General features: G+C 39.0%; 1 protein-coding gene across 2 annotated transcripts in view; it reads right to left on the bottom strand.

Moving 5' to 3' along the window:
• Positions 1–26,706, bottom strand: part of MARCHF8 (membrane associated ring-CH-type finger 8) — a 126,184-nt gene that overhangs the window by 67,337 nt on the left and 32,141 nt on the right. For both annotated transcript variants that reach the window (XM_047073116.1, XM_047073115.1), the window contains exon 2: positions 8,746–8,925. In XM_047073116.1, coding sequence (XP_046929072.1) covers positions 8,746–8,847 — 102 coding nt within the window. In that variant the 5' untranslated portion in view covers positions 8,848–8,925. The remainder of the gene's footprint in view (positions 1–8,745; positions 8,926–26,706) is intronic.

Below are 26,706 nucleotides of genomic sequence, written 5' to 3'. Positions count from 1 at the left end.
CCTATCTACACACTGAAATCTAGAAAACATTGCTGAGAGAAATTAGATAAGACTTAAAGAGAAGGCATACCTTGTTCATGGGTCAAGACTCAATATTTTTTTTAAATTTTTTTTAATGTTTGTTTATTTTTTGAAAGAGAGAGACAGAGTGTGAGTGGGGGAGGGGCAGAGAGAGAGGGAGACACAGAATCTTAAGCAGGCTCCAGGCTCTGAGATGTCAGTACAGAGCCCGATGCAGGGCTCAAACTCATGAACCATGAGATCACAGCCTTAACCAAAGTCAGACGCTTAACTGACTGAGCCACCCAGGCGCCCCAAGACTCAATCTTCTTAAGTGTCGGTTTTCCCTCAAAGTGAACTACAGATTCAATAATCCCAATAAAAATCTCAGAAGACTTGTGTGTGTGTGTGTGTGTGTGTGTGTGTGTGTAGAAACTGACAATCTGATTCTTAAATTCATATGGAAGTACAAAAAAACTAAAATAGGCAAAACAAGTTTGAAAAAGAACACTATCTGATTTTCAAAAGTTATTAAACTGTAGTGTTTATGACAATGTGGTATTGGTATAAAGATAGTCAATACATCACTGAAACAGAAGAGAGTCAAGAAATATGCACACACATAATGGGCAACTGATTTAAGATAATGCAATGGAGAAAAGACAGTCCAGTCTGTTCAACAAGTGGTACTGGAACAATTGGGCATTCATATATACAGAAAATGATACTAGATATATACCTCATACAATATACAAAAATTAATTCAAAACAGATCTTAGACATATGTGTAAAACCAAAAGTATAAAAGTTCTAAGATGCTATTTGCAACTTTGGGTTAGGTAAAGCTTTCTTAATAGAATACCAAAAGTACAATATGTACAAGGGAAAAAAAGGATAAATTTGACTTCATCAAAATTAAAAAATTTAAAACCAAACTTTAGTCTTCAAAAGACATAGGCGGGAGCATAAAAAGACAATTCAGACATTGGGAGAAAACATTTGTAAAGCACGTATCTGATAAAGGACTTATATCTAGAATACAAAATGCAAAAATAAGAAAAAAAAAACATTTTTTTAAATGGACAAAAGATTTAAAAAGGCTCTTCAACAAAAAAAAAAACGTAAGGATGGTAAATAAGTACATGAAAAGATGCTCAACATCATTACTCATGAGGGAAATGCAAATTAAAACCACAATGAGATGCCAGTATACACCTGTTAGATACTAAAATGAAAGACAGCCATAGCAAATGTTAGCAGAGATACAGAAGAACTGGAACTCTCCACGTCTAGTAGGAATGTAAAGTGGTGCAATCGCTTTTGGAAAACAGTATGGCAGTATCTCAAAAAGTTAAACATACATCTACCATATGATTCCACCCTAGGTATTTACCCAAGGGAAAGGAAATATATGTCCATACGAGGGCTTGTACGAATGTTAGGAGCCTTATTTATAACAATCACAATCTGGTTAACAATCCAAATGTCCATCAACAGGAGAATGAATAAACAAATTGTAGTATATCCATACGATGAATACTACTCAGCAAGTAAAGGACATAACTACTGATACACACAACTTGGATGAATCTTGAAAGAATTAGCCTTTAAAAAGAGACAAAAAATACGTACAAAGAGACAAAAAGAGTACAAAAAGTATATAACTCCATCTATATAAAACTCTACAAAACACAAACTAATCTAGAGTGAAATAAAGCAGATCAGTGACTGCTTGAGGAAGGGGTTAGAGGGTGGGAGGGAATGATTACAAAGGGCATGAGGAAACTTTTGGGAGTGATGGATACGTTCACAATCTTGCCTGTGAAGGTACTGTACACCTTAAATATGTACTGTTTAGGGGTGCCTGGGTGGTTCAGTTGGTTAAGCATCCAACATCAGCTCAGGTCATGATCTTGCGGTTCATGGTTCGAGCTTCATATCAGGCTCTGTGCTGACAGCTCAGAGCCTGGAGCCTGCTTCGGATTCTGTGTCTCCCTCTCTCTGCCACTCCCCCACTCATACTCTGTCTCTCTCTGAAAATAAATAAGCTTTAAAAAATAATAATAGTAATAATAATAATAATAATAATAATAATGCATATGTTCTATTTATTGTATGTCAATTTTACCTTAATACAGTTGTCAAAAATGAAATAAGGGGTGCCTGGGTGGCTCACTTAAGTGTCTTACTTCGGCTCATGTCAGGATCTCACAGTTCATGGGTTCAAGCCCCACATTGGGCTCTGTGCTGACAGCTCAGAGCCTGGAGTCTGCTTCAGAGTTTGTGTCTCCCTCTGTCTCTGCCCCTCCCCCACTCACGTCTTGTCTCTCTCTCTCTCTCTCTCTCTCTCTCTCTCTCTCTCTCTCTCCCCCCCCCCAAAAATAAATATTTTTAAAAAAATGTTTTTTAATGAAATAAAACATAAAAAATAATCTTGAAAAATGTAAAGGTGGGGGCACCCGGGTGGCTCAGTTGATGGATCATCTGACTCCTGATCTCAGGGTTGTGAGTTTGAGGCCCACACTGGGTATGGAGTCTCCTTAAAAAAAATAGAGAAAGAAAAATGTAGAGGGACCTATCAAACCACAAAACACAGTTAGGTCTAGATAAGAAATTAACTGATAACTCTCTAAACTATAAAGAAAAAGAAAATATCTCCCCAAAACACTATAAAGAAATGTTTGTTTAGAAGGAATGCAAACCACCTCCATATCAGGTTCCTAAATGCAGACCAGAGTCTGGAAAGTAATGGATCAATACTTAGAAAACACTAAGAAAAAAAATACTCAAGAAACAGCTACCCAGTTCATAAGCAATAGGAGCAGAAATCCTTTGATTAATTATAAAACAATCCTCTTGTTTCCATAGTGGTTCCCATACCATTAAAACTAAATTCATTCAGGGGCGCCTGGGTGGCGCAGTCGGTTAAGCGTCCGACTTCAGCCAGGTCACGATCTCGCGGTCCGTGAGTTCGAGCCCCGCGTCAGGCTCTGGGCTGATGGCTCGGAGCCTGGAGCCTGTTTCCGATTCTGTGTCTCCCTCTCTCTCTGCCCCTCCCCCGTTCATGCTCTGTCTCTCTCTGTCCCAAAAATAAATAAACGTTGAAAAAAAAAAAATTTTAATAATAAAAAAAAAAAAAAACTAAATTCATTCATTTATTCATCAACTGTATTGACTACTCTGTAAATGTCATGAACTCTTCTTAGAACTGTATAGATATGGGCTCATGCAATGGGCATTAGAGAACCACGCATCTATAAACATGACAAACTGTCGATGTTAACAGCTGGATTATTTGATTCTGTAAACTGCAATGCCTCTCTTCTCACGAGATTCAAAAGGAATAAAATTCTTATTGATGTAATGAGCCATCTCATGTTATCCTACCAGGAGATTGTGAGATAAAGTTCACCTTTGCGGCTCTAAGAAGAACAAATGATGGGAGGGAAGGAGGGAATGCCTCTCTCTGCAGAGCTTCTCTTACCCTCCCCTCTCTTCCTCTCCCAAACACAAGCCATCAGAAATCACACCAAAGGATTCTTTTTTGAACTCACCATACCAAGGAAACTGGATAAAGGAAAACCCTAATGGACAAAAATGTGCCTTCCAAACCAATCCTGATACCACATTTCAGAACTCTGACACCTACAAAAATCATTTTCAGCAATATGCCAGTTGCTGCCAAAACTCATGGGGCCCTTCAAAGCTCCTGTCTCAGCTGCAATTCCAGTATCTGTCCCCTCGCCTTGGCTCCCTGATTCCCAAAACTGTCACACTGCCATCAGGTGTTCCAACTATTCCCCATGCTAAAGTGAAACAGAATGGTCCCTCTTCCCAATACCAATTAAAATCCTGATTCCAGGAGCACTTGGGTGGCTCAATTGGTTAAGTGTCCAATTTCAGCTTAGGTCATGATCTCAATGTTTGTGGGTTTGAGTCCCACATCAGGCTTCGTATTGACAGTGTGGAGCCTGCTTGGGATTCTCTCTTTACCTCTCTCTACCCCTCCCCCACCTGCACTTTCTCTCTCTCTCTCAAAAACAAATGAACTTATAAAAAAATCCCAAATCACAGAGGGAGGAAGGCAAACCATAAGAGACTCTTAAATACAGAAAACAAACTGAGGGTTGATAGGGGAGTGAGGGGAGAGGGGAAAATGGGTGATGGGCATTGAGGAGGGAACTTGCTGGGATGAGCACTGGGTGTTATATGTATACGATGAACCACAGGAATATACCCCCAAAGCAAAGAGCACACTTTACACACTGTATGTTAGCCAATTTGACAATAAGTTATATTTTTTTAAAAAAATCCCAATTCCATGAATATAGCCATTAATACTACTTATCCAAACCTTAAAAACCCCCATTAAATAGATCAATTCAATAAGTATTTACTGAACATCCACCATAACAAATCTGTAATAGGGTTTTATATCAAAAAGAATCTCTCTTCCTGGGCTAAAATGTTGGACTTCTTCCTTTACTCCTAACAAGTATAGCTTGCACATATATACTCCAAGAAATTCCTGCCACCTGGTGTCCAAATTCAATACTGCAATATGGGACCAAGCAACCTCAGCTTGGTATAGGCAGGCAAGCATCCTAGACTAAAAAAATGTACTATTTAGTGGTATTTAAAAATCCATTTGGAGGGGGGGCACCTGGGTGGCTTAGTTGGTTAAGCGTCTGACTTCGGCTCAGGTCATGAACTTACAGTTTGTGGGTTCAAGCCCTGCATCAGGCTCTGTGCTGACAGCTCAGAGCCTGGAGCCTGCTTCAGATTCTCTGTCTCCCTCTCTCTATGCTCCTCCTGTGCTCACACCCTCTCTCTCTCTGAAGAATAAATAAATATTTAAAAAACATTTTTTTAAATGTCAATACTATCCAAAGCAATCTACATATTGAATGCAATCCCTATGAAAATAACACCAGCATTCTTCACAGAGCTAGAACAAACAATCTTAAAATTTGTACGGAACCAGAAAAGACCCTGAATAGCCAAAGCAATCTTGAAAAAGAAAACCAAAGCTGGAGGCATCACAATCCCGGACTTGAAGCTGTATTACAAAGCTGTAATTATCAAGATAGTATAGTACCAGCCCCCAAAACAGATACTCAGATCAACGGAACAGAACAGAGAACCCAGAAATGGACCCAGAAACATATGGCCAACTAATCTTTTACAAAGCAGGAAGAATATCCAATGGAATAAAGACAGTCTCTTCAGCAAATGGTACTGGGAAAACTGGACAGCGATGTAGAAAAATGAACCTGGACCACTTTCTTACACCATTCACACACAAAAAATTCAAAATGGATGGAAGACCTAAACGTAAGACAGGAAGCTACCAAAATCCTAGAGGACAAAGCAGGCAAAAACCTCTTTGACCTCCGGCCATAGGACCTTCTTATTCAACATGTCTCTGGAGGTAAGGGGAAAAAAAGCAAAAACGAACTACTGGGACCTCATCAAGGTAAAAAGCTTCTGCACAGTGAAGGGAACAATCAGCAAAACTAAAAGGCAATTGACGGAATGGGAGAAGATATTTGCAAATGATATATCAGATAAAGGGTTAGTATCCAAAATCTTTAAAGAACTTATCAAACATAACACCCAAAAGACAAATAATCCAGTGAAGAAATGGGCAAAAGACATGAATAGTCACTTCTCCAAAGAAGACATCCAGATGGCCAACTGACACATGAAAAAATGCTCAATATCACTCATCATCAGGGAAATACAAATCAATACCACAAAGAGATACCACCTCACACCAGTCAGAATGGCCAACATTAACAAATCAGGCAACAGCAGATGTTGGTGAGGATGTGGAGAAAGAGGATCTCTTTTGCCCTGCTGGTGGGAATACAAACTGTTGCAGCCACCCTGGAAAACAGTATGGAGGTTCCTCAAAAAACTAAAAATAGAACTACCCTACAACCCAGCAATTGCACTACTAGGTATTTAACCAAGGGATATGCTGTTTCGAAGGGGCACATGCACCCCAATGTTTATAGCAGCACTAATGACAATAGCCAAAGTATGGAAAAAGCCCAAATGTCCATCGAGTGATGAATGGATAAAGAAGATGTGGTACATATGTACAATGGAGTATTATCCGGCAGTCAAAAAGAATGAAATCCTGCCATTTGCAACTATGTGCATGGAAATAGAGGGTATTATGCTAAGTGAAATTAGTCAGAGAAAGACAAATATCTTATAGCTTCACTCATATAAGGAATTTAAGATATAAAACAGATGAACATAAGGGAAGGGAAACAAAAATAATATAATAACAGGGAGAGGGACGAAATATAAGAGACTCTTAAATATAGAGAACAAACAGAAGGTTGCTGGAGGGGTTGTGGGAGGGGGGATAGGCTAAATGTGTAAGGGACATTAAGCAATCTACTCCTGAAATCATTATTGCACTATATGCTAACTAACTTGAATGTAAATAAATAAATAAATAATTAATTAATTAAAAAATTTTTTTTAAAAATTAAAAATCCATTTGGGCTAAAGGGTTCTAAGAAAGACCATTAATTTAAATGAATCTTAAATGAAGCCTATTAACTTAAGTGAAAACTGAAAGAATATAGGAAAGATTATTTGGGGGGTATTCTCCCATCTCCAGCAACTTGAGGAAAAACTGAAATACTGAAAATACTACATCCAAAACCCATCTACTCCATTACCGCCCTGGCCAGCCTTTCAATCAATGCTGACCACACTCCTCCCAGGAGCTCAGCAAAATAGAAAGGGTGCAGACTGACAATACAAACAACTGAAAAAAGGAAAACACAAACTAAGAATATGGAGAGCCCTTAAAATTTTTTTTTTTTACATTTATTCATTTTTGAGACACAGAGAGCACAAGTTGGAGAGGAGCAGAGAGAGAGGGAGACACAGAATCTGAAGCAGGCTCCAGGCTCCAAGCTGTCAGCACAGAGCCCGACGCAGGTCAGATCATGACCTGAGCCGAAGTCGGATGCTTAACCAACTGAGCCACCCAGGCGCCCCTGGAGACCCCTTTTAATTTATATTGTACCTTTTCATTTTCCATAGTCCATGTACTTCAAGAGCTATGATATAACAGATTTCTTTGTTTTTTTCTAATAAGTTCATTTATTTTGAGAGTGAGAGTGTGAGCATGAGTGAGGGAGATGCAGAGAGAGAGGGAGAAAGAATCCCAAGCAGGCTCCACTGACAGCGTAGAGCCCAACACGGGGCTTGATCTCAGGACCATAAGATCATGATCTGAACCAAAATCAAGAGTTGGATGCTTAACAGACTGTCACCCAGGTCCCCCAACAGATTTGTTTTTTTTCTAATTATTTATGAAATAAAGCAAAGAATGGTATCCCATCAACTATAATCACTCACCTTCAAACAAGACTTAATACTTTCTGATTTAACAAGGATTCTTTAGAGTCATCAGGAAAGATTTACTACAGAATAGGAATGCTGTGAGAACTAATCAGCACATGTTTGTGCAGCACATGGTAAAGGCAAGGAGAAAGCAGGAGATATCCATGATTCCCCCCTATTTCACTCCCCATGCAATTATCAAGCCTAGTGGATTAATAAACTAAATATCTCTCTATCCCCACTACCCCATCCCAGACGAAGTCACCATCACCTTTTCCTCAGGCCAGGGATTGGCAAACTACAGCCTGCAGGCCAAATCTGGCCTGTTACCAGATTTTGCAAGTCAAGTTTTATTGGAACACAGTCATGACCATTCGTTTATATATTGTCTTTGACTATTTTCACACTGCAGTGGCAGAACTGAGGAGATGTGACTGGCCCACAAAGTCTAAAACATTTATTATCTGACCCTTTACAGAAAAAGTTTGCCAAACTTGGCCTAAGTAGGCTATTAAATGATCCTCTAACTAGTCTCTTACCACTGATTCAATTCACTCTCCAAACTGCAGTCTGAGTGAAAGTTTTAAGAATGCAAATTTGATCATTCATTCTGCAAAAATAAATCCAAACTCCTTACGGTACCTCCTGTAACTTTTCCAACCTCCTATCTTGCCACTGCCCTTTATGTTCCTGTTACTCTATTTTAATCTCTTCAAACTCATCTTGCTTTAAACCTTTGGGCTTTCAGCATATAATATTTCTCCTAACTGGAACATTCTACTTTCTTTGAGCTAACTCCAGGTCACTGTTCAGGTTCTCTATGTAAATGTCATCTTTTCCAGGAAGCCATTCCTGCCTGACCCCTTGGGCTGGAATTTGGTGGCCCTGAATTCCTCTATTACTGACCTTGTCATTAGACTCTAATTCATTTTAATTGTCAGGCCAGATCAAGAGCCATACGAAGGCACAGACAGGCTCTGTGATGTTAACTATGATACCCTTAAAGCAAGCAGAGACTAGTATGTACGAGGTATTTGCAAAATCTTGGTTCAGATTAATTTATCCTTTTGCATCATGTTCTGAGAATTCAAAGAACTTTTACTCAGAGATTTACCAGAAAAAAATTATATAATTTTAGGCAATTAAGAGAAGTAAGTCATGTATAACCATGGCAGAATAAGGGGATACCGAAGTCTGAAAACCTAGAAACCTATACAGAACTTCTGAGCCCAACTAATATTTACACCACACGCATTTTCGCATTTTAGTATGTTAGCAGAGAAAACCTCGATCATCAGAGTTTATCATTCTAGGCTGTGTTTAATGAAAACAACAAAAATAATGAAACTAAAAAAGGCATCCTCCTAATACCTGCTCTTCCCTCTCCTTTTCTTTGGTCTTACTTCTGTAGACTCTAGCAGAGGTGGCATCCTGGGTTGGAATGGCAGAGATCTGATGCAGTGGCATGCTCATCCCAGCCTCCTGTCTGGGTGTCTTCTCTACTGAACAGAGTCTCCAGTGGTAGAGTCATTTTGGGCCATGGACTTCAAGCTGAGAGAGAGAAGACAAGACATAACACTTCAAATTTCCAACAGTGAGATTAGCATTTTATATTTATGTTCATATGTGAACCAGTTACAGTATCTGACACAAATACCTGGTCTTCATAAACAACAAGATGAATGTTTATAGGAGAAATTTTAACATTTTTCTCATGTAATAAGATGGGCACACCTGAAAGAGGCATGTACATGTATAATCAGGTATTAATTTTCCATTGGCTATTAGGTTTTAAATACAGCAGTGTCATCCTTTAAGAATATTTTTAAAGTTAATTTTTTTCCTTGAACAAGCATTCATTCTGATAGAAGTAGTGATCTTTCCTTAAAACCACTGCCCCTGAATCCACACAATGGTTAAGATTAAAGGCTTAAAAGTCTAAAATAAATTTAAGATACGTATGATCTATGCTTAACCTTCTGAAAGTCTAGACTCTCTAGACCAGTTGTGGGCAAACTTTTCCTATAAAGGGCCAGAAAGTAAATATTTTAGGCACTTTGGGCCATATTTTTTTAAAACTACTGAATTCTGTGGGGTGCCTGGGTGGCTCAGTCAGTTGAGTATCTGACTCTTAATTTCAGCTCAAGTCATGATCTCACTGTTCATGAGATCAAGCCCCTCGTCGGGCTCTGCACTAATAGCACAGAGCCTGTTTGGGATTCTCTCTCCCTCCCTCCCTCTCTCTCTCTGCCCCTCCCCCACTCACATGCACACATGCACATGCTCTCTCTCAAAAAATAAATGAACATTTAAAAAAATAATTCTGCTGTTGCAGAGTGAAAGCAGCCACAGTAAGTGTGCAAATGAATGAAAATGGTTATGTTTCAATAAAACTTTATTTACAGAAACAGGTGGCAGGCTAGATTTGGCCCATGGCCTGTAGTTTGCTAACCCCTTTCTAAAGAATTTTTCAGGGAAGATTAGAGCCATCATGGATATTCCTGGGATCCTAAAAAGGCTGCCCTTAGGTAAAATAATAGTTTCTAAATAAGCTTGATTCAATGATTCCATGCACACTGCCTTTTTTCTGGTTTTCTCCTACATTCCTCCAAATTTCCTGGTAACTGAATTGTGTGTTCTCTATCCCCTCACCCACCCCTGCTGAAATCTATCAAACTCAGTACACAAAACCAATTATATATCCAAATTATCCATAACATTTAATCTAGTAATGTTTCACGCTATCTGAATTTTAACAAAGGATGGAAACATTAAACTAAAACAATGAATCTCTAATTTGGGGGTCTTCACTTATTAACCATGCATTGGAGGTTGGGACGATAGGCAGGGAGTGTAAACAAGAGGGCCTGGCAACCTTGAGGTCATATTTGATGAGTAGCCATTTATTCCACCCAACCCTAAGGTCACATCGGAAGGGCAGCCATTTATTCCACCTCTCCCTCCCCAAACTCTGCTCTGGACCAAAGGTAGGTGTTTGTGTGGCTTGTTTCATCTCTGATAGTGTTACTTAACCAAATTAAAGAGCAACAGAACTCACAAAATTAATTCCCCTCATAAGATTCTCTGATCAACAAGCAACAAGAAGGAATAAGAAGCTGGAAGGGATCAACACTATGAGAAAATGAGCTAAAAAAATATTGTTTTTAAAAGTCTAGTTTTATAATAGGTGAGTGATCACTGATACCCATAAAACAGGAAAATACAGTAGGTGATATTAATGTCTAGATACTCTAATCAATTACTAGAATGTCAGTGTCTACATGTTATATATCATCTACTCTATCTCAAGCCTTTGATGAAACTGATACAAGATGGAGCACTGTGCCCAACGAATGGTCTGAATGTTTATGTTCATATTACACAAGATAAGAGGCACTTACAGCTTAGTTGTCTTATACCCTCTGGGAGATCACAACAGTCACTGGTGAGCAGTTTTCTCATTACTTCATCACTCATACATCAAAGTCCTCTGTCAGAGATGACAAACTCCATGTGGTCTCTTGGAATACCTAACTCAAACCAACCATGTCCAGAGTCCCACCATACATCATGCCAATAGCTTCCTTTGGTGCTTCTGGTATAATAATCATTATTACATCATTGGTACATGACCATGACAAGACTGATGAGGACTATGCCAGATAAACACAAATCTGAGAGAGGGTTTTAAATATTTTGTAGAATTTTAAAGGACCTCTCCTTCTTACAGCCATTTAAGCTACTCTTCTGATATGAACCCCTATCTCCAGGTTATAGACCTGAAAGTCACCCTAAAGCAATCCTTCTCCTATGTCATATTTAGGATAAAAATGATAATCTTAAAAGCCAAACTACAAAACTGACCATGCCACTTTTTTTTTTGCGAAGGTTCATGTGAAAAGCATAAAGCAGGTATTACTCATACTATTTTCTTTGCATAGTTTCCAAATATCTATACCAATTCATCTGTAATGAAGAACAATAGTTAAACCTTTGCACTATGTCTAACAATCCAGGCATGAGAACTTCAATCCCACTAATGCTAACTTGAAAAATACAGCACAGCTAATATGAACATCCGTATCTAGAAGAAATGGACAAACTGGTTGTTTAAGAGTATGGAAATGGATATGTCATGTCAATAGATTAGAAGACTTTAGATAAAATTTAGAGTCAAGAAATAAGCCCGTGTAACTATGGTCAATTGGTTTTTCAACAAGGGTTCCAAGACCAGTCAATGGGGAAAGAACAGTCTTTTCAACATGCAAAAGAATGAATTTAGACTCCTATCTCACACAAATAAAAAAAAAACTAAACATCACCAAAATAAAAACATCTGTGCTTCAACAGATATCATCAAAAAAGTGAAAAGTCAACCACAGAACAGAATGAATCTTTTCGCAAAACATACAATAAGGGATTTGTATGTTGAATGCATAAAGGGGCTGTCACGACTCAACAATGAATACACAAATAACCCAATGAAAAATGGGTTGTTCAACACAATCTTAATTATACAGAACTGATGGTTGCCAGAGGAGAGGGAGGTGGGAAAACGGGTCAAATAGGTGACAGGGATTAAGGAACGCGCTTGTGGAGATAACCACAGGGTGATGCATGCCAGTGCTGAATTACCATATTATATACCTGAAACTAATGTAACTAATGTAATGTAACCGAATTAAAACAAAAACTTTTAAAAAAAGAAAAATGGGTTGTTCAACATCATTAGCCAATAGGAGAATGCAAATCAACACCATGAGATATCACTTCAATTATGGCTATATTTAAAGACAGGTAAGTGTTGGCAAGGATGTGGAGACACTGAAACCCTCATACAGTGCCAGTGGAAATATATGCAGCTGCTTTGGAAAACTGTCTGAATCTTCCTTAAAATGTAGAAATCACACAAATGTCCATAAATTAATGAATGGATAAATAAAATGTGTTATCTATAAAATGGAATTATTTAGCAACAAAAAAAATGAAATATGAATACATGCTACAACATGGATGAGGCTTGAAGGCATTATAAAGTGAAAGGACTACATATTATATGATTACATTTGTATTAAGTGTGCAGAATAGGCAAATATATAGAAACATAAAGTAGATTACTGGTTGCCAAGGACTGGGATGGGGGATGATGGGGGGGATGATAGCTAAAAGGGTTTCTTTTTAGAGTTATGAATATGTTCTAAAATGTATTATGGTAATGGCACATAACTCTTAAGTATACTAAAAGCCACAGAATTATATAGTTTAAATAAGTGGATTTGAATGAATGTGAATTATATCTCAACAAAACTTTTTTAAAAATATGTAAATAATTGATATGGACTAAGAGCGATAAAACTGTATTTTTCCTTAGTGCTATCCCAATATAATGTATCTGGATGACAAGGAGATGGTCACTGTTATCCTATCACTCTTCCAGTTTTGAGAAAGAGGTAACAGGAAGAGTGCAAAATCAGCAATTAGAAATTTAAGTTCAAGACTTGACTCTTGAATGCTGTGTGATGTTGGGCAAACTGAGGAATTTCAAAGGCTCTGTTTCTTCAGCTGTAAAACAGAAAGGTAATAATTTCTACTCCATTCACAGGGTTAATGTGAAGACCAAAGAAGATTGTGTCCATGTGCACAAATGTAAGGGTTCTTAACATCAGCACATTTTCCAGCCTCCTTTTTCAGGCATCTGCAATGATTCCCCTCAGTGCCTCACAAAGGCCAGTTGTTTGCTTTGTCTTTCCAGTACCATTTTCTGTCCTCCTGCCCCTCATTCTGACACAAAATTTACACAACTGAGACCTCAAATTCTTTCTGACATTTTTTAAGGATCTCTAGTAGCATGACTCTAAGGGGAAGCAAGGCTGATCACACTATCCCTACAAGGGGAGAGGTAGGAAGGCCTGATGCAAAATATGACCAGCGTGGCATAACAATTAAGCTGTTCTATGTGCTTTCCAAATGGTCAAGATAAATGAAAGATTCTGTCCATTCCAACAATGATGAGACAAATACAGACAACAAGGAGGCAGCCAGGAGAAGACAAAGATGCCAGTCGCGGCTTCCCTGAGGGACAGTCACCCCAGGTCTGCTTGCCTCCCTGCACCCCTGCACACAGGGTGCCAGGCTCCAGCAGCACCCTTCTCCTCACCATTGTGCGGAGCTGAATGCCAACATCTCGAATGGCACTCAGAATAAACAACTTTAAATTAAGCGTGTTTTTATCAGAAGCACATTTCCTATAAAAACGAGAAGCCTGTGCACAACAGCTAGCAGATACAGAAAGGGAAAAAAAGCAGTAAGAGGAGTGAGGAGACCAGCTGTAGTACACAGCACTGAAGGATCAAAGCAGGACTTAAAGCTGGGAATACGGAGGAATGAGAGAGACCATTTGAAAAGGAGGACTGACATAATCTAGTGAAGGGACTCAACTGTACGTACCCTGGTTTCTGGGTGTGCATTCAAAAGACCAGGATGCACAGAGGAGTGGGGGGTAAAGGAAAGCTCATCATGGACACTGAGCTTGACATGCCTGTGGGAACCTCAAGATATGTATGTACACAGTGTACAATGGGAGTCACCAACACACCATGACACCAGAACACACAGGAATAGAATCCATTTTCCAACAAAACCCTTGGAATCAGTAGTTTATGTCATTAGGTGCTGTCAACAAATGATAAAATCCAGTATCAACACAGAATTCTTAAACAGCAATGATGAGTCCCTAACTTTTTTTTTTTTAATTTTTTTTTTTTCAACGTTTATTTATTTTTGGGACAGACAGAGACAGAGCATGAACGGGGGAGGGGCAGAGAGAGAGGGAGACACAGAATCGGAAACAGGCTCCAGGCTCCGAGCCATCAGCCCAGAGCCCGACGCGGGGCTCGAACTCACGGACCGCGAGATCGTGACCTGGCTGAAGTCGGACGCTTAACCGACTGCGCCACCCAGGCGCCCCGATGAATCCCTAACTTTAAAAAACATCTATCTCAAACAAAATTTCACATGGCAAAACCCTTAAGAGTCAATCTAATTAAACAAAGAAGGAAAATAAATACATTATCACTGCTCTTATTTTACAGTTGGATTTTTTCTAGATAAGACTTTTTTCTGTGATAAGACAAAAAGAGAACTTTATAGTATAATGAAAGAGAGCCCAAAGAAATTTTTTTTTAATTTTTTTTTAAATTTAAATTCAAGTTAGTTAACATATAGTGTAGTATCGATTTCAGGAGCAGAATTTAGGATTCATCACTAACATATAATACCCAGTGCTCATCACAAGTGCCCTCCTTAATGCTCATCACCCATTTAGCCCATCACCCCCACCTCACCTCCAGCAACCCTGTTTATTCTCTATAGTTAAGAGTCTCTTATGGTTTGCCTCCCTCACTATTTTTATCTTATTTTTCCTTCCCTTCCCCTATGGTCATCCCTTTTGTTTCCTTAAATTCCACACATGAGTGAAATCATAAGGTATCTGTCTTTCTCGGACTCATTTCACTTAGCGTAATACACTCTAGTTCCATCCCACCTCATTGCAAATGGCAAGATTTCATTTTTTTTTTGATGGCTGAGTAATAATATTCCATTGTGTGTGTGTGTGTGTGTGTGTGTGTGTATACCACATCATTTTTTATTTTTTAAACGTTTTTATTCATTTTTGAGAGAGGGAGAGACAGAGCTTGAGCAGGGGAGGTACAGATAGAGACCAGAGACACAGAATCTGAAGCAGGCTCCAGGCTCTGAGCTGTCAGCACAGAACCCGATGCACGCCTCCAACTTGTGAACCGTGAGATCATTACCTGAGCCAAGTCAGACACTTAACCAACTGAGCCACCCAGGTGCCCCTATGCCACATCTTCATCCATTCATCAGTCAATGGACATTTGGGCCCTTTCCATAATTTGGCTATTGTTGATAGCTGCTATAAACACTGGGGTGCAGGTGCTCCTTTGAATCAGCATTTTTGTATCCTCTGGATAAATACCTAGTAGTGCAATTGCTGGGTCGTAGGATAGTTCTATTTTTATTTTTTTAGGAACCTCCATACTGTTTTCCAGAGTGGCTGCACCAGTTTGCATTCCCACCAGCAATGCAAAAGGGTTCCCCTTTCTCCGCATCCTCACCAACATCTATTGTTTCCTGAATTGTTCATTTTAGCTATTCTAACAGGTGTGAGGTGGTATCTCATTGTGGTATTGATTTGTATTTCCCTGATGATGAGCGATGTTGAGCATCTTTTCATGTGTCTTTTAGCCATGTGGATGTCTTCAACCCAAAGGAATTTCTAAGAACTACTAGAATCAGTTAACATAAACATTTGCATAAAATAAGTATTCTAATGTAAGAAAAAAGTATATAAATATATAATGTCACCAACATTCCTATACACCAACAAAACAAAAATCATGAAATAGAGATAAATGATTTAAAAGCTACTTAACTTTTAATGAAAAACATTCAGCAATTTTAGAGTATATTTGAAAACTATAATAATAGTTTGTGTTACAACAATATGTGTTCTCCAGAATTAAAGCATATATTTAATGTGATTCCAAAGTCTAAGAAAGATTTTCTACCTGACAAAATTATTCTAAAATTATGCATAAGCATTAATGAGACAATCAAATAAAAATGTTGAGAAAGAATCAACAGAGAGATGAGTCCTCTTGAAATATAGACATAACTACGCAATAATTATTATTAAAAAAGTAAAGTTACAGGTCCAAGACTAAAAAAGACAGTCCAAAAACTGACTGAATTATACAGAAGAGTAAAATAGCAGCCCAAAATTATAGGAAAGGGACAAGTTTCTTCTTAACTGATGCTGGGACAATTGGACAAGAATTTGGAAGGGAAGGGGCACCTGGGTGGCTCAGTCGCGTAACCATCAGACTCTTGATTTCAGCTCAGGTCGGTTCTCGAGGGGAAGATGGCGGCGTAGGAGGACGCTGGGCTCACCGCGCGTCCTGCTGATCACTTAGATTCCACCTACACCTGCCTAAATAACCCAGAAAACCGCCAGAGGATTAGCAGAACGGAGTCGCCAGACCCAAGCGCAGACGAGAGGCCCACGGAAGAGGGTAGGAAGGGCGGCGAGGCGGTGCGTGCTCCACGGACTGGCGGGAGGGAGCCGGGGCGGAGGGGCGGCTCGCAGGCCAAGCAGAGTCCCTGAGTCTGGCTTGCAAAAGCGGAGGGGCCTGACGGACTGTGTTCCGACAGCAAGCGCGACTTAGCGTCTGGGAGGTCATAAGTTAACAGCTCTGCTCGGAAAGCGGGAAGGCTGGAGGACAAAGGGAGGGAGAGCTGCGGAGCCCCCGGACGACAGAGCTCAGTTTGGTGGGGAACAAAGGCGCTCGCCAGCGCCATCTCCCCTGCCCATCCCCCAGCCAAAATCCCAAAGGGAACCGGTTCCTCCCAGGGAAATTGCTCGCTCCGCGCAAACACCCAACTCTGTGCTTCTGCGGAGCCAAACCTCCGGCAGCGGATCTGACTCCCTCCGGCTGCCACAGGGCCCCTCCTGAAGTGGATCACCTAAGGAGAAGCAAGCTAAGCCTGCCCCCCCTGCCGCCATGCACCTTGCCTACCCACCCCAGCTAATACGCCAGATCCCCAGCATCACAAGCCTGGCATTGTGCAAGTAGCCCAGACGGGCCACGCCACCCCACAGTGAATCCCGCCCCTAGGAGAGGGGAAGAGAAGGCACACATCACTTTGATTTCAGCTCAGGTCATGATCTCACAGTTCATGGGTTCAAGCCCACATCGGGCTCTGCACTGACAGTGTGGAGCCTTCTTGGGATTCTCTCTCTCTCCCTCTCTCTCTGTCCCTCCCCACCCCCACCCCAGGTCTCAAAATAAACAAGAATTTAAAAAAAATGGGAATTTGGTAGGGAAAATAATATCAATTAAGACTCACACTTCAGGGGTGCCTGGATGGCTCAGTCAGTTAAGTGTCCGACTCTTGATTTTGGCTCAGGTCATGATCTCACAGTTTGTTAGACTGAGCCCTGCATTGGGCTCTATACAGACAGCATGGAGCCTGCTTGGGATTCTCTCTCTCTCCCTCTCTCTCTGCTCCTCCCCAGCTCATGTGTGCACATGGTCTCTCTCTCAAAATAAATAAATATTTAAATAAACAAATAAATATTTTTTTAAAAAGACTCATATTTCATTTACTGAAATAAATCCTCATACCTATACAAGTTAAATGTTAAAAAATAACACATAAGATACAATTGCAAATGAATATATTAAGGAACTAAAGGGAGATTGATTTCCTAAGCCTCAAATTAACAGGAAAAAAAGTTATAAAAGATTTATAGATATGACCCTATAAGTAAAAATAAACAGGCAAAAAAAAAAAGACTGGAAAATGTAGAATATGGGACAGAAAATCAGTATCTTTTATATGTAAGAAGTCAATACAAATAGGTTTCAAAAACATTAAAATCTAGGAACAGCCACTTTACAAATGAGGATATAACACAGGTCCTCACTTAATATTTTAATAATCAGGGAAAAGTAACAGCTCAGGGAACCATTTTTTCCCTTTACAAAAGTCTACAAAAATAGGATGAAATCTATCATTGACCAATCAGCGCTGAACCTGTGTCCTTATGACCCCCTGGCAGTATCATAAACTCAGAATGCCTATCAAGAAAAATGTTGAGCAACAGGGCTGAAAAGACGTGGAAGAGCTTACCTGTGAGAAGCTTAGCCTGAGAAAATACACAAAAATTTATAAGCCCCAAGATTTCCACCATAACGTTATTTACAATAAAGAAAAACAGACAGTTCCTTTAATTTCCCATAACTGGGAAAAAGCTAAGTAAACTGCAGTGCTAGTACAATCAAAGGAATATTATGTGGGCATTAGAAGCAAGAGAAACATGGATCTGATAAAAAGCAAATGATATAAATTATACACGCATTGTAATTATGACTATGTTAATATATACACATGTAAAAATGCTAGGAAGGAAACTCATTAAAAATGCTAACAGTGGTTTAATGATGTGGCAATATAAATGACTTTTCATTTCTCTATTTTTTAAACCTTTAGTGACAATATATTACTTTTACAGTTTAAATATTTGAAGAGCTAAAATTAAAAGCTCAAGTCATTCCACTTAGGTTGTCAACAGAGACTTATGTTATCAATGAAGATATACAACCATAAAAGGGCTCTTTTCTGTGAGAAGTACATTTCTGAAGGCCTCACAGAATTCAAGCCTAATCTTCCTACAGGAATAAAGTAGGAAGATGCATTCTCAGGACACAGATGTTTTCAAGCACTATGTTTATTTTATGCTCCTTCTCAATTTTTTCAGCATTTCCTGTCATATTTTTGCAAAGCACTAACCCTTTGAAAACAGCATAATGCATCATGGGAACAGTTCACCTTCACTATGTTTTATGACATCTGACTTTCAAGCCACAGTTATTAATTTTGGAGACTGCATTATTTGACATCTTACATATAAGACTTTATTAATAGTGTCATCTCATACTATTTTTAGTTTGTATATTTCTCACGAAATGGAATGGCCATTACACACCAACAGAAATGGAGACTCAGAACATGAACATGTGGCAAATAGGAGTCTAGTATCATAATACAGCAAACTATCAATAAATCTGAGCATCTGCCCAGCACTTAGAAAGCTATGTGTTGCTTATACTTTTTTTTTTTTCCAGGAAATGTTTGTCCCTGTAACTATGGCAGAAACATATCTGTGGCAGGAACCATCATCTTTCACAGAACACAGAAAACAATAATAAACATGGACAATCAATAAATGTTTCTTCCTTTTAATCATGGTTATATCCTGTTCCAAAATAGTGAATGCCTTTTTTCCACCAGGAGAATGGACTGTTCTCTCTTAAGAGATTTCCATGTGTGAAGAAAGCCCACATGCCTAGGATCTGACCATGAGATTGGGTACTTTTGCTGGTCAAACAGTATTTACTGTGAAAGTTCCTCAATTTCCTAACACCAATCACATAAACTTGCCCACTGTCCCCAACCCTTTCATGAATTATGTAAATTATATTATGTGGTTCAAAGGAAAAGGAGACCCCAGCTCTGGGACTATACCTGGGCTCTCTGCCCTTTTCTTCATCTGGCTATTCAGTGGCCTCACTTTATCAGCCATCCTCCTACCTCATATTTTCATCCTCTCCTCTCTAAAGACTCCTTCACACCAACAAAGTAAGAGTTTTCCAAGAAATATGCATAAATTTTATGTCATTATGTTACTAGATGCTATTAAAGAATTATGAAATTCCATACCAATAAAGAATTTTAAAGTACTTTGTGGATCTCCCATTTTTTAAAAAACAAAACTAAAAATGCTTTCAATTCTCCTATTTTCTTTCCCTCTATAGCCAAACTTTCTGAGCCATGTACAATGTTCTTCACTTTTCTTGCCTTTCAAAACTCACTTCAGTGCAATCCAACCTCTGTTCCCCCATTTCACAGAAAATGTTCTTGGCCTTTCTGAATCACTGATCAAATTTGGAAGAAGAGCTCCAAATGAAAGTTACCAAAATAATAATACAAAGCCACAACAACAACTAGGGGAAATAAAGATAATTTTCTAAAGTTTTTAAAACCCTTTTAAATAAGTCAGTCAACATCCTCTTAGATGTACAGATGATACATACCAACCAGAAAGCTAAAATATGATAATATGAAAAAGAAAAAAGTACTCTTGAAAATTCAAAATTATAAGCAAAATCAGAAATTCAATTTCTGACAACTCAGAGCCTGGAGCCTGCTTTGGATTCTGTGTCTCCCTCTCTCTCTGGCCCTCCCCCACTTACCCTCTGTCTCTATCAAAAATAAATAATCATTACAAAAAAAATTTTTAAGAAAAAAGAGGGGAAGGGGGGAGAAAATTTCACTTGATTCTTTATTCACCTCTTGGGATTATCCCTATATCCTGCTTTTCGACAGCAAAACAAACCTCTTACATACTCTAGAGCTCTTCTGAACTGAGATTTCTTCATTTTCTATGCACATTTCAGCTCACTGCAATCTGGCTTCAATACAGTGAAGTCAACAACATTCTCCATGCTGCTAAGCCTAAAGGACATTTCGTAGCCCTCGCGTTGTTTTTTGTTTTTTTGTTTTTTTGTTTTAATTCAAGCATAGTTAAATACAGTGTTATATCAGTTTCAGGTATATAATATAGTGATTCAGCAATTACATACATCACCCAGTGCTCTTCTCAAGCACACTCCCTTAATCTCATCTCCTATTTCACCTATCCCTCTGACCCACCTCCCCTCTGGCAGCCATCAGTTTGTTCTGTATTGTTAAGAGTCTGTTTCTTGGTTTTTCTGTGTTATTTTTTTCCTTTGCTCATTTGTTTTGTTTCTTAAATTTCATGAGTAAACTGAATGGTATTTGTCTTTCTCTGAGTGGCTTCGTTCACTTAGCACTATAATCTCTACCTCATCCATGTCATTGCAAATGGTTAAGATTTCATTCTTTTTTATGGCTGTATAATATTCCATTGTACATATACACACTACATCTTCTTTGTCTATTCATCTATTAATGGATGCTTGGGCTGCTTCCATAGTTTGACTATTGTAAATAATGCTGCTATAAACATAGGGATGCATGCATCCCTCTGATTTAGTGTTTTTGTATTTTGGGGGTAAATACCCAGTAGTGCGCTTACTGGAGAGTATGGTAGTCCTATTTTTAACTTTTTGAGGAACCTCCATACTATTTTCCAGAGTGGAAAATAAACATTAAATAAATAAATAAATAAATAAAAGTTTTAAATGCAACACAATAAGGCAATAACTGACAGAAAATTTATATGCAATTACCAAAAGTGAAAAAAAATCATAAACACACAAACATATTCCACAGATTAAAGTTAACTCAGAAACAATTAAAGATGGTAGTTTGTTAACTTTTAAATCTCCTAAAAAAATAAATAAATCTCCTAAAATAATTCAGAGCATGAGACTAGAGGTAATAAAGAATAACATCAATGAAGTTACATTTAAAAAAGTACAAAAGCAATGCTCAAGTAGAAAATGAAATTCAAAGTATAAGCCCTGTAAACATGATAAAACAAGAGAAACAAAAGTATAGATACAACACCTATGGATAATATGCTGCAGGAAAAACACAACAGATGAGCACCTGCAAATCTTCAGTGCTTCACATGCATTAATTCATTTAATTCTCACAACAGTGCCAGGAGGTAGGGAAACTATTTTATCTCCATTCCACATGTGGCTTAGAGAAGGTTAAGCAATTTGCCTAAAGTTTCATAGCTGTATTTCACCAAACACGGTAGCCTGTGGTGACTTATAAGGTGAACCTAAAATATGTAGATTTTCTCTTTTTTATCTCCCTGTGGCACTGCTGTTGGAAAGACAAAGATAAAACCAGGTGTACTGGTGGCTTCCTTGTGATCCAAAAGAGTTATAATCACCATGGATACCAAAGATACATGGAATCCACATTTAAGTAGTAAATAGTAACACTGCTTTTTCCTGCACTGTTATGTATATTAAGTATCAATTGATCAAAGTAATGGGTATATTTGCCAAAAATTCAAGAAAGATAATAATCTATATATTTCAAAAGTGGTTATTTTAAAGCAGTAAGATGTACTTCGATAGTTGGGTCTAACTTTTAAGACATTTAACTATCATTTTGAGTTCACTTGCAAATTTGTATCACAAACCACAGAAAAATACTGCATTTTATGTTGATTTTATTTTTGAGAGAGAGAGAGAGAGAGACAGAGCATGTGCAGGGGAGGGACAGAGAGAGGGAGACACAGAACCTGAAGTAGGCTGCAGGTTCTGAGCTGTCAGCACAGAGCCTGATGCGGGGCTCGAACTCAGCAACTGTGAGATCATGCCCTGAGCTGAAGTTGGCGCTCAACCAACTGAACCACCTAAGCACCCCAAAATACTGCATTTTAGAAATACAGTCCATATCTTTAAACCATTTTAACTACATGTTATATATATTACGTATATAATGTTATATCCTTACACCATTACAACTATATAAAACTTAGAACCGTATCTTTAAACTATTCCACTGGATTATTCAAGAAGAGGGGCAGAGTGGACTCCACGTACACCCAACAATGCTGCCCAATGAGAGGAGAATGGGCCCCTAAGGAAAACTGACAGAACCTGGGGTTAAGTTCTTAGCTAAAAGCAAGTCATAGGCAAGAAAGTGGAGACATGCTGCAGACTTGAAGGCCAGTGGGTGTAGTTTAGAATGCCAAGGCGCAGAGCAACGGAGCAAGTAAGGAAGAAAATAATGTGGGGCAGTGCGACACAGCTCAAGACAGTGCACACCATCTTCTCCAATGACCCTGGGAGAGCTCAGCAGAACCACTCCACTGTGTGTGTGAATTAGATGAACCAAGAATGATGACTGGGGTGAAGGACCTGGACTCACATCTGGATTCTGCAAAGGATTCTGAACCTGAGGAAAGATAAGGAGGAATACTCATGGGCATTCATTTGTTCACGGGACAAATACAAGAATACCGAAAACACTTAGTTAACAAAAGGGAAAGAGATCTATTGTGGTTCTTTCAGCATTTCACTTCTAAGAAACGGAAGTGTGAGACTGCCTTTAGGGACAGAAAACGCTTTCAATGAAGTACAGAAATAGTTTACTTCCTCTAGTTCCTCCAAGTGCTCCTCAATGTTCGTCTACAGAGAACAGTGCCTGATCCTTAGAGGAAAAGGGGACAGAGGAAACATCAAGGTCACAGCAGCCAGAACCTTTTCTGGGCATTCACCACCCAATAACAAAGTGACCTGCTTACACTTCTGCCTCCCTCACCAGACTAAGGGCAACTTGAGGGTTCAGTAATGGGGCTATAATTAGAATACAGAGACAGATTCCAGCCATTTAGCAAATGCAAACAGATGTTTCTGTTTGCTATTTCTGGGTAACAAACTACCCAAAACTTAATTGCTTCCACAGCAATGCTTTCCTATTTCTCACAATTCCATGGGTTGGCTGGGCAGCTCTTCTGTTGCCCTTACCTGACTTACTCATGCTGCTGCATTGGGCCCAGGTCAGCTGGGGACTGGACCCAGTGGGGAAGGCTGAGCCTCCCTTTCCCTGTGGCTCCCTCCTAAGCTTCATTGTGTAATGGCAAGCAGCACTCCAAGAGGGGAGGCTCGAAAGGGCTGGCTCACTGCACATGGTGCCTCTGCTTGCCTTGTGCCTGCTGATGTCACACTGGCCAGTTCAAGTCACATGGCAAAGCCCAGCATCAGGAGTGGGGAAAGAGACTGTATCACTTGACGGAAGAAACAAGCAGACTCATGTTGCAAAAAGGCAGAGATATGGACAGGAGGTGTTTCATCAGGGGCCATTTTGTACCAAACTACCATACACTATTTGTGCTATTTTTCTCTCTGATAACAATTATTATTTTTGTTGGTAGAGATTTTTTTACTATGAAGTGTTTTTATATCTATTACATCTAAAAATCAATTAGATTATGTAGTATGTAAGGTGAAAAAAAAAAGTTACTGGGTTCCATTTCTATTTCAGAATAATGGATCCAAAAATACTTCACGGCTTAAAGACTAGAATTCCTTCTGACAGCAATACACATATGAAGTTACCATGTTTCTTCAAAAACACATGGATCTTTTGAAGCATCTTTATTACGTTGATAGAGGAACACATTTTATAACAGAAAAATCTGACGCAGTTATAATTCATTTAAAGTGCTTCCTACAAAAGAAATTCTTTTCACATCATATAATATAGCATATAATGCTGCTGTGAGACAGCCCCGCACCAGCCAGCTATCATCTCAGACTGGAGCAAGCACCTTCTCTACATACTGCAGTAAAGTGGAGAAACCAGAGCGGGGCTTGCCTCACCTCTTCACACTGTGCCAAGACTCGACACTTTTAGTCTATTCAGGCTTACAATAATAACAATAAAGGCAGTTATAAATTTGATAACAATAACCTACTGTAGTGTGTCTAACAAATATGTAAAAAGAAGAATCACTGATAACTTTCTACCTGTTATTATAGTTCTAATTAACTTTGGCATTTCTGTATTAGAAAGATTAACCTGAATCAATCACCACCTTTGAAAATCACTTTTATACAATATTATTCTTCTGAAGCACAACTACCAGCTGAGTCTGTCTTGAGACCACTCTAGGAAAGACAGAGAGATCTTGCACATGACTGGGGACATTGGCAGGACCAGACTTCCCAAAGGGCTGGTTACAAAAGGGACCAAGAGGACCAAGAAATCTCCATGGGTGGGCTGAGGAGAGGGGAGGAAGGAATGACAATTCACTGTAAAGCAAGAGCCCAGGTTTAATCCATATAAAGCCACAGAGCATGACTACAGAGTGGTGGCTTGGAGGACAACATGGTGTGCATCACTCACACTATGCTGCATAAAACAGGGGAGCTGTAAATAGAGTCTTTAACTCCATTTTCAAAAAGGCTCTGTGCAACAATAAAATTTCAAGGAGTTGGCAGCACAGGAAGTAACATCAGTTAGTCACAAATCTGATAGCACTATGGATGATAATGACCATCCTGGTGCCCTAGCCACGATGGCTGCCCTATCAACATAACGACATTTGCACTATAACAGTGACTGCATTGCCAATGCCAGGCACAGGAGTGGGAGCTCTTGGTTCTGCCTCCAGCACCAGCAGGTCTTGTGTGTGGGTATGTGTGCATATATACATATGTAAATGTCTGTGTAACATCCAACTATTAACAGTGCAATTGGAGAGCATCCAGAAAGAGAACGAGAGTGGAATCACAAGGGAATTTTCACTTTTGCTATACAGATTGATTTTTTTTTCCGTTATGCTGTACCACAAATAAAACTTCCATTGTGAAGAAATGATACCTACATAAAGTAGAACATTTCAAGGCCTAAAGGGAAAAAAATATGTAGTAAAATCAGTAAAATTTAATACAGAATTTATGAAAAAGCCCCATTCATACTTTGACAATTCTTGCCTTAACATTTATTTATTGTTGAAAGACAGAGAGAAACAGAGTATGAGCAGGGGAGGGGGCAGAGAGAGAGGGAGACACAGAGTCTAAAGCAGGCTCCAGCTGTGAGCCTGTGAGCAGCTGTGAGCACAGAGCCCAACGTGGGGCTCAAACCCACAAAACGCAAGGCCATGACCCGAGCCAAAGTCGGATGCCCAACCAACTGAGCCACCCAGGCGCCCCAATTCTTGCCTTTTAAAATCAAATATTCTAAGTGAATATATCTTTAAGAAGAAAAGGTGTGGTTTAAAAAGTAATAATTTTCTGGAAATTTCAATTATTCAAGAAGAACATAAATTTTAGGAAAGGAATGAATAATTTTAGTCTGTTCTAATTATCTAGAGATGATAAGCTACTGAATAGATCATAAACTTAACAGGCCATCAGAGGAAGCACAATATAAAAGTACAAGATTCAAAGTTAGGGAACCTGGTCTCAGTCCTGGATCTGCTACCACTGCTAGTGAGCCTGTGGCAGAACAAACATTAACAGAGAGCTTACTGTACCAAAGACCAGTTCCACGTACTCCACATATACTAAATAAATCAATCCTCACAACCCTATGATATGGATCCTACTGTTATGTCCATTTTACCAACTGGGAATTAATACAGAGAACTGGACTGCTGTGCTAAGGGTCCCTCATCTGGTGAGGACTAGCCCAGATGGTCAGCAGCAAGCCTAGTCCTAGAGTGTGTGTTCTGAATCACTTAGTTTCCTCAGTTTAGCACATCTCCCTACTTCCTGGTATAATTCATATTGAATTATAAATTCAATGAAAATATCTCTTAATGAAAAGAAATAATTTTGTTAATGATAATGTCTTTTAATGACTCGTAATGAAAATATCTTCAGCTGAGGTTCTTTGGAGTCTAACAGACTAACATTGAAAAAATATATATAAGCTCACAATCAAATTTTACTTTACACATGAAGAAATAGCTCTCTGTGAGAGCAGAAAGAACAAATACCAGAAATAATATTTGAAGTGATAAAAGCTGAGATTTTCAAAAACATACAAAAGACTTAGATCAAGATTCAAGAAAAACATAAATAAAAGTTGAAAGTAAAATAATTAAAAATGTTAACACTCATTTCTCAACTGAGAAGTGAAAATTAAGAAATGGAGCCAAACAGGGGCACCTGGGTGGCTCAGTCAGTTGGGTGCCTGACTTTGGCTCGGGTCATGATCTCGCAGTCCGTGAGTTCAAGCCCTGCGTCGGGCTCTGTACTGACAGCTTGGAGCCTGGAGCCTGCTTCG

Source organism: Lynx rufus, unplaced genomic scaffold, assembly GCF_022079265.1.
Source record: "Lynx rufus isolate CCGP_SWC_20201006 ecotype Redwood Valley unplaced genomic scaffold, mLynRuf1.p SCAF_11, whole genome shotgun sequence".
NCBI classification, from domain to species: domain Eukaryota; kingdom Metazoa; phylum Chordata; class Mammalia; order Carnivora; family Felidae; genus Lynx; species Lynx rufus.
Note: the sequence above shows the minus strand (reverse complement) of the source record. Positions and strands in the feature narration are given on the sequence as shown.